This window comes from Ascaphus truei, chromosome 10, assembly GCF_040206685.1.
Source record: "Ascaphus truei isolate aAscTru1 chromosome 10, aAscTru1.hap1, whole genome shotgun sequence".
Classification (NCBI taxonomy): Eukaryota; Metazoa; Chordata; class Amphibia; order Anura; family Ascaphidae; genus Ascaphus; species Ascaphus truei.
The window spans coordinates 326,320-339,382 of record NC_134492.1 but is presented as its reverse complement, the minus strand read 5'-3'; the positions used below and the strand labels follow the sequence as shown (position 1 = coordinate 339,382).

The 13,063-nt window shown below is 60.5% G+C and overlaps 2 protein-coding genes across 2 annotated transcripts in view; one reads left to right on the top strand and one right to left on the bottom strand.

Moving 5' to 3' along the window:
* RPL5 (ribosomal protein L5) overlaps positions 1 to 13,063 on the top strand; it is a 293,177-nt gene that overhangs the window by 51,022 nt on the left and 229,092 nt on the right. The window lies entirely within an intron of this gene.
* The window catches only part of EVI5 (ecotropic viral integration site 5), a 203,470-nt gene that overhangs the window by 102,172 nt on the left and 88,235 nt on the right, over positions 1 to 13,063 (bottom strand). The window contains 1 exon segment of the mRNA XM_075615534.1: positions 5,774 to 6,028. Coding sequence (XP_075471649.1) covers positions 5,774 to 6,028 — 255 coding nt within the window.

The window sequence follows — 13,063 nt, the reverse complement described above, 5'->3', positions numbered from 1 at the left end:
TTCCTTGCCTTGCCTCCCCTAGGAGATCAGGCAGAGCATTGCTCGCCGGATCCTCCAGCAGTTGGCTACAAATGGCCAGCACTGCTCCCATACTCGGTGTTCTGTACTCTTTCAACATGTTGATGTGGTATGTCTTGTGCCTCTCAGGCGCTACCTGTACAACATAGTTGCACTCATTCACCTTTCGGATAACCGAGTACGGTCCCGACCAGGCAGCCATCAGCTTGTTCTCCCGAGTGGGTTTGAGAACAAGTACCTGCTGTCCTGGGATGAATTCTCTGCTACGGGCCTGCTGGTCATACCATTGCTTTTGCTTGGTCTGAGCAGCCCTGAGGTGGTCCTGGGCCACCCCCATGAGCATCTCTAACCGGTCTCTGAGATCTACCACATACTGGATCACTGAAGCATTAGTAACGGTAGTCTCCCCTTCCCATCCCTCACGGAAGAGGTCCTGAGGTCCACGTACCCTGCGGCCATATAGTAGCTCGAAGGGGGAGAAGCCTGTAGATTCTTGCGGTACCTCTCGGTAGGCAAACAGCAAGTGCTGCAGGTGAATCTCCCAGTCTTTCCCCTCCGCCTCTATAAAGGTCCGAAGCATCTGCTTCAGGGTCCCGTTAAACCTCTCACATAATCCGTTTGTCTGGGGATGGTAAGGGGTAGTGCGCCAGTGCTGTACACCGCAGGCATCCCAGAGACAATGTAACAGTTCACTCATGAACTGCGACCCCTGATCAGTTAGGATCTCACTAGGGAAACCTACCCTAGCAAAAACGTTCAGCAAAGCTGCTGCCACTGTTTTGGCACTTATGGTGCCAAGCGCTACTGCCTCAGGGTACCGGGTGGCAAAATCCACCACCGTGAGGATGTAGCGCTTCCCTGACCTGCTAGGAATCATGAGGGGTCCTATCAGGTCCATCGCTACCTTCTGGAAGGGTTCTCCTATTATCGGTAGGGGTCTCAGGGGTGCCTTCACACGGTCGCCCGCCTTACCCACTCGCTGGCAGGCATCACAAGAGCGGCAGAAATTGCTCGCATCTCGGGATGCCCCCGGCCAGTAGTAACGCTGCAATAACCGGGCTCGCGTCCTGGTGACCCCCTGATGTCCCGCTAATGGAATAGAGTGAGCTACCCGTAACAATTGCTGTCGGTACCCCCGGGACACTACTAGCTGTCGCTTACCGGTCAATCCCTTCTCTATCCCCGGGTTCCCTTCTTCTCTGTATAGGAGTCCCTTATGCCATAGGCAGCGCTCAGTGCCCTTCCCTGCCTGAGATTCGGACGCCCGAAGTCTCACGCCGGCCAGGGTAGGGTCTGCCTTCACTGCCTCCCTAAACTGGGCTCCTAAGTCTGGCCACCCCCCAGTCATGTCATTGTCAGGGGAAGGGGACAAGGTAAGGGGAAACAGTAAGGCAGCCTGTGGTTGCAACTGATCCTGGCTTACCTCCCCGGGCTCCTCTGCGCCCTCCGCTAACGTTGGTCCCAAAGGCTGGGGGACTGGAGCGGCCGCCGCCGGCATTGCCGCGGTCTGGCTCCGGGTAACCGCCGCCACTGCAGCGGGCTGGGGCACACGGTCGTAGGTGCAGGTCATCGGTCCCAGATCGTTGCCCAAAAGAATTTCAGCATCCAAACCGGGTAAAACCCCCACCTCCCGCACACCCTTGCCCACCCCCCAATCCAAAAAGATGCTGGCCACCTGCAGGAAACGTGGCTCTCCGTCGGCCACAGTGATCTGCATCCCAGGGCCTGGGAGCAATTCCTCTGGCCGGACCATATCAGGTCGGACCAGGGTCACTGCGGCTCCTGAATCAAGCAGGCCGACTGCTTGCCGGTCACCGACTGTGACCGGGGTAAGATGTTTGCTCCGGCCGTCCGTCTGCTGCAGGTCTGCGCTGAGATGTCCTCCGCTCCTGGCTGTAGGCACCTACTGTAGGAAACCGGGACAGGGTGGGACGTCTCGCTGGGAGTTGTTTCCATGACTGGTCCTGGTTCTTTGGTGGAAGCCACCCGCACGCGGGCTACCGGCTTCGCAGCTGGTGTGCGTTGCCCTCGATAGGGTCCGTTGGAACGCAGGGGTTCCGGGCAATCTGGTCTGAGGTGACCAGTGCTGTTGCAATTGTAGCACCGGCGCTCATGCCGGAGCTCTCCCGCCTTTGGTGTCCCGCAGCCCGCAGGCGGCTTTTGGGTCCACTCAGGGGTACTCACAGCTTTCTTGGCCGGTACCGGCGCGACCGCCGCTTTGGCGGGTGCCTTGGTGGTCATCTGGGAACGGCTGACCACATAGTCATCTGCCATCCTCGCCGCCTCGGTGTAGGTCTTGGGCTTTTTATCATACACAAAAGCCCTCACCGCCGGCGGGCACTGCTGCATGAGCTGCTCCTGAAAGATGAGGTCCAGCAGGCGTTGGTAAGTCCTGGCCTCAGAGCCCTCCACCCAGTGTAACCCGTACAAAGCCATGCGGGTCACATAAGTGACATAGGTCTCCTGAGGGTGCCTCTCCTCCAGCCGGAACTTACCCCGGTAAGCTTCAGGGGTAAAACCGTGTTGAAATAGCAAAAGTTCTTTCAGGTGGTCATAGTCATCAGCGTACTCCTCTGTAAGCGCCATCAATGTCTGTTTAGCCAAGCCGGAGAGTAGCGGGTCCAAGCGTGCAACCCTATGCTCGGGAAGCACCTTGTACCGCCGGCACTGCGTCTCGAAGTTCCTTAAAAACATGTCGATCTGATCAGTGCCTTCCACGTACCTGGTGAGACTGTGCGTGTCCAGGTGGAGTTCATCTTTGCGGGTTTGGACCGGGGGCCAATAAGCGGGTCTGTTCACTGCCATTAAGATAAACTTTAGCCGCTCCTCCGCTGTCCCTCGGTCTCCCCACTTGGTGATCAGTGCCAACATTTCAGAGGTAAACGGGCTGATGGCCGTAGTCATCGGTGCCCCTCTTGTTGCACTTGTCCCCTCCCCGGGATCCTGCTGCTCCGGCACTGGGTTCAGTCCCTGATCTCCGGGCGGCTGTACAAGGGCAAGCTGAGCCGTACCCTGAGACGCTGCAAGCTCGGCTTCATGAGCTGTGATTGCGGCAACCATTTCCTCGACATCCTGGTCCACATATTCCAGTCCATATTCACGGCACTTGTCTTTTAGCTGACTTCTAGTTTTCAGGTAATAGACACTCCCCGCTTCACTCATGGTTCTGGGTCGCAGCAGGTGAGGTGGTGTGACAACTTGCGTTACTTGTTGCACTAACGTGTGTTCAATATCTTTAGACCCAGGAACTCGCAATTACCATCGAGTCCCCACTAGATCACAGTACCCCGCAGAATACTGTAATCTAGGTCCAGTTCAATCCCGCCGCTGCCACCAGTTATTCTTATAAGCCTGTCACGGTGAGATTATGGCAGGCTGTATAAGGTCACATAAATATATATAACAGATGATATATATTTATCACTGGGTCTGAACTGAAACGAGTCTTAGATATAATAAAGTGATTTTATTCCTTAGGATAGGTGAACACACGAATAATACAGTAACAGACAAGAAGTACACTTACTTAGGGGTTGGGGAATGAGAAGTTAGATGTAGCATTTCTCTTCAGCAATCAGGTAATCATTCAGGTGATATCAGGTAACCATATCAGCAAACGAAGACCACCACAGACAGACGAATGAAGACAAAGGATATATGGGTTGGACAGCAGTTTATAAACCTTTTGTCCCTCTATCCTTAACCGGAAGTACCTGTGATTGGTGTTCAATTATCTCCAGCCAATCTTTGATGGGGGAACACATTGTAGGACAGGCCCTCCTGCTAGCTGGCACATGCGCAGTAGAACTCTGGGGGTCTCATTTCTGTAGCCCCCCACAGGCAAATGGAATGCCAGCCAGTCTACCCATCTGGATCTCTAGCAAGATAACCTTTGTTGGAAGGTGATAACTGGGACACTTGGAGACTGCTCTGGTTTGAGTCTCCTCCGCCCTTAAATCATCAGGGAGGGTGACAAGACCCTTTGAGCAATACTTAAATCCTAGACATTGGGGCGCCTCTGGGGCCATCTGCTATCCTGGTATGCAAAGGAATTCCTCTGAGTCTTTGTCCATACCTTGGGACACAGTATTAAACCAGACATTACAATGGAACAGGGGAACAGGGGAATACACATGCACATGTCATTACAGGGGTTAAATCACTGTTCTGGGTCTTAGCCCAGTTAACCCTTTGACTCCCGGGTGAGGTCAGGGGATGGCCAAATGGGGTGTAACCCCTTTAATCCCGGGCCACCCCCTTTCTCCCTCTATAGCTGACACCTACACTTCTTGGGATCCATCACTGCTGGAGGCGCTGACACCATTGTAAAGAACCCAGTCTGTGCGAGCCAGTCCTGTCATGATTCATAACATCAAGCAGACCACTCAGACCCCCTGCAAACCAACAGGTAGAGCACCACATCAGCGAGGTAATGCGCCCACTTCCACACACTTGTTCCTAAGTGAGGTGTGGGGGGGGGGGGGGGACGAACAGGTGTTACATAGAAAAAAGAATAAAATGAATGGAAATAATGGAAAGATCGTGGAATTGTGTTTAAAAAAATAAAAATAAACCCCGACGTGAGGTTTGAAAATAAAAGTAGCGGTATTTAGTACTCCCATATACACCGCGTACCTTCACATTTTAACAAACAGGGCCCAAGACTCACTTTAAAACCCACTAACTGTGTATAAAGGAATGCAATGGCTTGTAGACTCTTCTGGTAATGAATATCAACATTCAAGGTCACCCACACACTATCAGTGGTCACCGTGAAATTGAGTGGTTAGGTGTCTTGTAAAAAAAAAAAGTTAAAAAAAGCCCAATCCTGTACTTGTGCGGTTCCAAAAATATCAGAAGAACCCAAAGGAAATGGAGGGATCTCTAAACTGCAGCTGTTGTAATATCAGTGAACAAGATATTGCAGCCATTTTATGTTTTGCATTGTTTGTAAGTGTATGTGAACAGTTTTTAAGGCGTAGACTCCTGTTAAATATTGTGTACACACTTCAGCTATCACTTAAATTTCCAAATGGACCTGAAAGAAGGATAATGGGGCCCTCTAGTGTTTACTGACAGAACATTGGAAGAAAACCTAAATCTGTGCAAAAAAATGCATTCAAATGTAGTGAGTGGTTAGTATTTTCTATTGTTTAACATAAAAAGGCCTCCTATATGTTTTTACTACTCAGGGAACTGTCAAGAGGTAAATCTGTCAAATCTTTGGCTTTACTTTCTATGCATTGACAGCGCCTTAAATGGCGAAGTAACTTTCACCCAATTTATGGAGCAACTTAGAGATTGTGATTTTTGTTTAGAAACATATTTTAAAGTACATGAATATTTAAAAAAATAAAATGAAAGGTGCATTTACTCGTTCGAGAGATATGGGGCGCGTCAGAGAGGGGGATGTGAGCAGAGGATTAATAAATCATTTTTTATTTTGTCCCGCTTTGTCACTTTACAAAATATGGCCACCTTACATATTGGCCAAGTCTTGGGCCCCCCTGAGGATTACGGTGTAAACAAAAAAAATTAAAAAACTCAAGAACGCAATCATTACTTAGCCAAAAGATTTAATAGCATTATTGGGAGGCTGCATTCAACCCCAATGGGATTCACATCCACCTAACACTTTTATATATATTAAACTATAAATCTTCTTAAATGGAATGGAAAAATGCCATGCAACGTTTTGGGAGGTTTCTGTTCCCTTCCATGTCTGATAATTCTATGATTTGATTCAAAGTGTTACCTGTGTCTCCATCTCCTTCATTCGCTGCCTCATCTCTCGTAATTCTGCATGCCTTTCTGCTTCTCTCAGTCGGACAGACATTAACTCGTCCTGCAGTTCATTAACCGTGTTCTTCTTTGCAGTGTCTTTCCACCGTCCTGCAGTGCGTGCTAGATGGCGCTAGAACAACAAGATGTCCCCATGCTCATATTTCTCGAGACAGATTTGCTCACAACTCTGGTCTTTATTGTTTATATTACACATTGATACTATTCGACAAACAAGTAGTCATGCTACATAAGCATATGCGTGCGTGGGGTGGGTGGGGCGATAGAGAGAGCGCGAACGAGGGGTGTGCGGGTGGGTTGGGAGAGAGAGCGCGAACGAGGGGTGGGCGGGTGGGGCGGGAGAGAGAGCGCGAACGAGGGGTGGGCGGGTGGGGCGGGAGAGAGAGCGCGAACGAGGGGTGGGCGGGTGGGGCGGGAGAGAGAGCGCGAACGAGGGGTGGGCGGGTGGGGACGGAGAGAGAGAGCGAACGAGGGGTGGGCGGGTGGACAGGGAGAGAGAGAGCGAACGAGGGGTGGGCGGGTGGACAGGGAGAGAGAGAGAGCGAACGAGGGGTGGGCGGGTGGACAGGGAGAGAGAGAGAACGAGGGGTGGGCGGGTGGGGAGGGAGAGAGAGCGAACGAGGGGTGGGGAGGGAGAGAGAGCGAACGAGGGGTGGGCGGGTGGGGAGGGGGAGAGAGAGCGAACGAGGGGTGGGCGGGTGGGGAGGGAGGGAGAGAGAGAGAGCGAACGAGGGGTGGGCGGGTGGGGAGGGAGGGAGAGAGAGAGAGCGAACGAGGGGTGGGCGGGTGGGGAGGGAGAGAGAGAGAGCGAACGAGGGGTGGGCGGGTGGGGAGGGTCGAGAGAGAGAGCGAACGAGGGGTGGGCGGGTGGGGAGGGTCGAGAGAGAGAGCGAACGAGGGGTGGGCGGGTGGGGAGGGTCGAGAGAGAGAGCGAACGAGGGGTGGGCGGGTGGGGAGGGTCGAGAGAGAGAGCGAACGAGGGGTGGGCGGGTGGGGAGGGTCGAGAGAGAGAGCGAACGAGGGGTGGGCGGGTGGGGAGGGTCGAGAGAGAGAGCGAACGAGGGGTGGGCGGGTGGGGAGGGTCGAGAGAGAGAGCGAACGAGGGGTGGGCGGGTGGGGAGGGTCGAGAGAGAGAGCGAACGAGGGGTGGGCGGGTGGGGAGGGTCGACAGAGAGAGCGAACGAGGGGTGGGCGGGTGGGGAGGGTCGGGAGAGAGAGCGAACGAGGGGTGGGCGGGTGGGGAGAGAGAGCGAACGAGGGGTGGGCGGGTGGGGAGAGAGAGCGAACGAGGGGTGGGCGGGTGGGGAGAGAGAGCGAACGAGGGGTGGGCGGGTGGGGAGAGAGAGCGAACGAGGGGTGGGCGGGTGGGGAGAGAGAGCGAACGAGGGGTGGGCGGGTGGGGAGAGAGAGCGAACGAGGGGTGGGCGGGTGGGGAGAGAGAGCGAACGAGGGGTGGGCGGGTGGGGAGAGAGAGCGAACGAGGGGTGGGCGGTGTGGGAGAGAGCGAACGAGGGGTGGGCGGTGTGGGAGAGAGCGAACGAGGGGTGGGTGGTGTGGGAGAGAGCGAACGAGGGGTGGGTGGTGTGGGAGAGAGAGCGAACGAGGGGTGGGTGGTGTGGGAGAGAGAGCGAACGAGGGGTGGGTGGTGTGGGAGAGAGCGAACGAGGGGTGGGCGGGTGGGGAGAGAGAGAGAGCGAACGTTAGAGAGAGAGAGCGAACGAGGGGTGGGCGGGTGGGGAGAGAGAGCGAACGAGGGGTGGGCGGGTGGGGAGAGAGAGCGAACGAGGGGTGGGCGGGTGGGGAGAGAGAGCGAACGAGGGGTGGGCGGGTGGGGAGAGAGAGCGAACGAGGGGTGGGCGGGTGGGGAGAGAAAGCGAACGAGGGGTGGGCGGGTGGGGAGAGAGAGAGAGAGCGAACGAGGGGTGGGCGGGTGGGGAGAGAGAGAGCGAACGAGGGGTGGGCGGGTGGGGAGAGAGAGAGCGAACGAGGGGTGGGCGGGTGGGGAGAGAGAGAGAGCGAACGAGGGGTGGGCGGGTGGGGAGAGAGAGAGAGCGAACGAGGGGTGGGCGGGTGGGGAGAGAGAGAGAGCGAACGAGGGGTGGGCGGGTGGGGAGAGAGAGAGAGCGAACGAGGGGTGGGCGGGTGGGGAGAGAGAGAGAGCGAACGAGGGGTGGGCGGGTGGGGAGAGAGAGAGAGCGAACGAGGGGTGGGCGGGTGGGGAGAGAGAGAGAGAGAGAGAGCGAACGAGGGGTGGGCGGGTGGGGAGAGAGAGAGAGAGAGAGAGCGAACGAGGGGTGGGCGGGTGGGGAGAGAGAGAGAGCGAACGAGGGGTGGGCGGGTGGGGAGAGAGAGAGAGAGAGAGAGCGAACGAGGGGTGGGCGGGTGGGGAGAGAGAGAGAGCGAACGAGGGGTGGGCGGGTGGGGAGAGAGAGAGAGCGAACGAGGGGTGGGCGGGTGGGGAGAGAGAGAGAGCGAACGAGGGGTGGGCGGGTGGGAAGAGAGAGAGAGCGAACGAGGGGTGGGCGGGTGGAGAGAGAGAGCGAACGAGGGGTGGGCGGGTGGGAAGAGAGAGCGAACGAGGGGTGGGCGGGTGGGAAGAGAGAGCGAACGAGGGGTGGGCGGGTGGGAAGAGAGAGCGAACGAGGGGTGGGCGGGTGGGAAGAGAGAGCGAACGAGGGGTGGGCGGGTGGGAAGAGAGAGCGAACGAGGGGTGGGCGGGTGGGGAGAGAGCGAACGAGGGGTGGGCGGGTGGGGAGAGAGAGAGAGCGAACGAGGGGTGGGCGGGTGGGAAGAGAGAGAGAGCGAACGAGGGGTGGGCGGGTGGGAAGAGAGAGAGAGCGAACGAGGGGTGGGCGGGTGGGAAGAGAGAGAGCGAACGAGGGGTGGGCGGGTGGGAAGAGAGAGAGCGAACGAGGGGTGGGCGGGTGGGAAGAGAGAGAGCGAACGAGGGGTGGGCGGGTGGGAAGAGAGAGAGAGCGAACGAGGGGTGGGCGGGTGGGAAGAGAGAGAGCGCGAACGAGGGGTGGGCGGGTGGGAAGAGAGAGAGCGCGAACGAGGGGTGGGCGGGTGGGAAGAGAGAGAGAGCGAACGAGGGGTGGGCGGGTGGGAAGAGAGAGAGAGCGAACGAGGGGTGGGCGGGTGGGAAGAGAGAGAGAGCGAACGAGGGGTGGGCGGGTGGGAAGAGAGAGAGAGCGAACGAGGGGTGGGCGGGTGGGAAGAGAGAGAGAGCGAACGAGGGGTGGGCGGGTGGGGAGAGAGAGAGAGAGAGCGAACGAGGGGTGGGCGGGTGGGGAGAGAGAGAGAGAGAGCGAACGAGGGGTGGGCGGGTGGGGAGAGAGAGAGAGAGAGCGAACGAGGGGTGGGCGGGTGGGGAGAGAGAGAGAGAGAGCGAACGAGGGGTGGGCGGGTGGGGAGAGAGAGAGAGAGAGCGAACGAGGGGTGGGCGGGTGGGGAGAGAGAGCGAACGAGGGGTGGGCGGGTGGGGAGAGAGAGCGAACGAGGGGTGGGCGGGTGGGGAGAGAGAGCGAACGAGGGGTGGGCGGGTGGGGAGAGAGAGCGAACGAGGGGTGGGCGGGTGGGGAGAGAGAGCGAACGAGGGGTGGGCGGGTGGGGAGAGAGAGCGAACGAGGGGTGGGCGGGTGGGGAGAGAGAGCGAACGAGGGGTGGGCGGGTGGGGAGAGAGAGCGAACGAGGGGTGGGCGGGTGGGGAGAGAGAGCGAACGAGGGGTGGGCGGGTGGGGAGAGAGAGCGAACGAGGGGTGGGCGGGTGGGGAGAGAGAGCGAACGAGGGGTGGGCGGGTGGGGAGAGAGAGCGAACGAGGGGTGGGCGGGTGGGGAGAGAGAGCGAACGAGGGGTGGGCGGGTGGGGAGAGAGAGCGAACGAGGGGTGGGCGGGTGGGGAGAGAGCGCGAACGAGGGGTGGGCGGGTGGGGAGAGAGAGCGAACGAGGGGTGGGCGGGTGGGGAGAGAGAGCGAACGAGGGGTGGGCGGGTGGGGAGAGAGAGCGAACGAGGGGTGGGCGGGTGGGGAGAGAGAGCGAACGAGGGGTGGGCGGGTGGGGAGAGAGAGCGAACGAGGGGTGGGCGGGTGGGGAGAGAGAGCGAACGAGGGGTGGGCGGGTGGGGAGAGAGAGCGAACGAGGGGTGGGCGGGTGGGGAGAGAGAGCGAACGAGGGGTGGGCGGGTGGGGAGAGAGAGCGAACGAGGGGTGGGCGGGTGGGGAGAGAGAGCGAACGAGGGGTGGGCGGGTGGGGAGAGAGAGCGAACGAGGGGTGGGCGGGTGGGGAGAGAGAGCGAACGAGGGGTGGGCGGGTGGGGAGAGAGAGCGAACGAGGGGTGGGCGGGTGGGGAGAGAGAGCGAACGAGGGGTGGGCGGGTGGGGAGAGAGAGCGAACGAGGGGTGGGCGGGTGGGGAGAGAGAGCGAACGAGGGGTGGGCGGGTGGGGAGAGAGAGCGAACGAGGGGTGGGCGGGTGGGGAGAGAGAGCGAACGAGGGGTGGGCGGGTGGGGAGAGAGAGCGAACGAGGGGTGGGCGGGTGGGGAGAGAGAGCGAACGAGGGGTGGGCGGGTGGGGAGAGAGAGCGAACGAGGGGTGGGCGGGTGGGGAGAGAGAGCGAACGAGGGGTGGGCGGGTGGGGAGAGAGAGCGAACGAGGGGTGGGCGGGTGGGGAGAGAGAGCGAACGAGGGGTGGGCGGGTGGGGAGAGAGAGCGAACGAGGGGTGGGAAGAGAGAGAGCGAACGAGGGGTGGGAAGAGAGAGAGCGAACGAGGGGTGGGAAGAGAGAGAGCGAACGAGGGGTGGGAAGAGAGAGAGCGAACGAGGGGTGGGAAGAGAGAGAGCGAACGAGGGGTGGGAAGAGAGAGAGCGAACGAGGGGTGGGAAGAGAGAGAGCGAACGAGGGGTGGGAAGAGAGAGAGCGAACGAGGGGTGGGAAGAGAGAGAGCGAACGAGGGGTGGGCGGGTGGGAAGAGAGAGAGCGAACGAGGGGTGGGAAGAGAGAGAGCGAACGAGGGGTGGGCGGGTGGGAAGAGAGAGAGCGAACGAGGGGTGGGCGGGTGGGAAGAGAGAGAGCGAACGAGGGGTGGGCGGGTGGGAAGAGAGAGAGCGAACGAGGGGTGGGCGGGTGGGAAGAGAGAGAGCGAACGAGGGGTGGGCGGGTGGGAAGAGAGAGAGCGAACGAGGGGTGGGCGGGTGGGAAGAGAGAGAGCGAACGAGGGGTGGGCGGGTGGGAAGAGAGAGAGCGAACGAGGGGTGGGCGGGTGGGAAGAGAGAGAGCGAACGAGGGGTGGGCGGGTGGGAAGAGAGAGAGCGAACGAGGGGTGGGCGGGTGGGAAGAGAGAGAGAGCGAACGAGGGGTGGGCGGGTGGGAAGAGAGAGAGCGAACGAGGGGTGGGCGGGTGGGAAGAGAGAGAGAGCGAACGAGGGGTGGGCGGGTGGGAAGAGAGAGAGAGCGAACGAGGGGTGGGCGGGTGGGAAGAGAGAGAGAGCGAACGAGGGGTGGGCGGGTGGGAAGAGAGAGAGAGCGAACGAGGGGTGGGCGGGTGGGAAGAGAGAGAGAGCGAACGAGGGGTGGGCGGGTGGGAAGAGAGAGAGAGCGAACGAGGGGTGGGCGGGTGGGAAGAGAGAGAGCGCGAACGAGGGGTGGGCGGGTGGGAAGAGAGAGAGCGCGAACGAGGGGTGGGCGGGTGGGAAGAGAGAGAGCGCGAACGAGGGGTGGGCGGGTGGGAAGAGAGAGAGAGCGAACGAGGGGTGGGCGGGTGGGAAGAGAGAGAGAGCGAACGAGGGGTGGGCGGGTGGGAAGAGAGAGAGAGCGAACGAGGGGTGGGCGGGTGGGAGAGAGAGAGAGCGAACGAGGGGTGGGCGGGTGGGGAGAGAGAGAGAGAGAGCGAACGAGGGGTGGGCGGGTGGGAGAGAGAGAGAGAGCGAACGAGGGGTGGGCGGGTGGGGAGAGAGAGAGAGCGAACGAGGGGTGGGCGGGTGGGGAGAGAGAGAGAGCGAACGAGGGGTGGGCGGGTGGGGAGAGAGAGAGAGCGAACGAGGGGTGGGCGGGTGGGAGAGAGAGAGAGAGCGAACGAGGGGTGGGCGGGTGGGAGAGAGAGAGAGAGCGAACGAGGGGTGGGCGGGTGGGAGAGAGAGAGAGAGCGAACGAGGGGTGGGCGGGTGGGGAGAGAGAGAGAGAGCGAACGAGGGGTGGGCGGGTGGGGAGAGAGAGAGAGAGCGAACGAGGGGTGGGCGGGTGGGGAGAGAGAGAGAGCGAACGAGGGGTGGGCGGGTGGGGAGAGAGAGAGAGCGAACGAGGGGTGGGCGGGTGGGGAGAGAGAGAGAGCGAACGAGGGGTGGGCGGGTGGGGAGGAGAGAGAGAGAGCGAACGAGGGGTGGGCGGGTGGGGAGAGAGAGAGAGAGCGAACGAGGGGTGGGCGGGTGGGGAGAGAGAGAGAGAGCGAACGAGGGGTGGGCGGGTGGGAGAGAGAGAGAGAGCGAACGAGGGGTGGGCGGGTGGGGAGAGAGAGCGAACGAGGGGTGGGCGGGTGGGGAGAGAGAGCGAACGAGGGGTGGGCGGGTGGGGAGAGAGAGCGAACGAGGGGTGGGCGGGTGGGGAGAGAGAGCGAACGAGGGGTGGGCGGGTGGGGAGAGAGAGCGAACGAGGGGTGGGCGGGTGGGGAGAGAGAGCGAACGAGGGGTGGGCGGGTGGGGAGAGAGAGCGAACGAGGGGTGGGCGGGTGGGGAGAGAGAGCGAACGAGGGGTGGGCGGGTGGGGAGAGAGAGCGAACGAGGGGTGGGCGGGTGGGGAGAGAGAGCGAACGAGGGGTGGGCGGGTGGGGAGAGAGAGCGAACGAGGGGTGGGCGGGTGGGGAGAGAGAGCGAACGAGGGGTGGGCGGGTGGGGAGAGAGAGCGAACGAGGGGTGGGCGGGTGGGGAGAGAGAGCGAACGAGGGGTGGGCGGGTGGGGAGAGAGAGCGAACGAGGGGTGGGCGGGTGGGGAGAGAGAGCGAACGAGGGGTGGGCGGGTGGGGAGAGAGAGCGAACGAGGGGTGGGCGGGTGGGGAGAGAGAGCGAACGAGGGGTGGGCGGGTGGGGAGAGAGAGCGAACGAGGGGTGGGCGGGTGGGGAGAGAGAGCGAACGAGGGGTGGGCGGGTGGGGAGAGAGAGCGAACGAGGGGTGGGCGGGTGGGGAGAGAGAGCGAACGAGGGGTGGGCGGGTGGGGAGAGAGAGCGAACGAGGGGTGGGCGGGTGGGGAGAGAG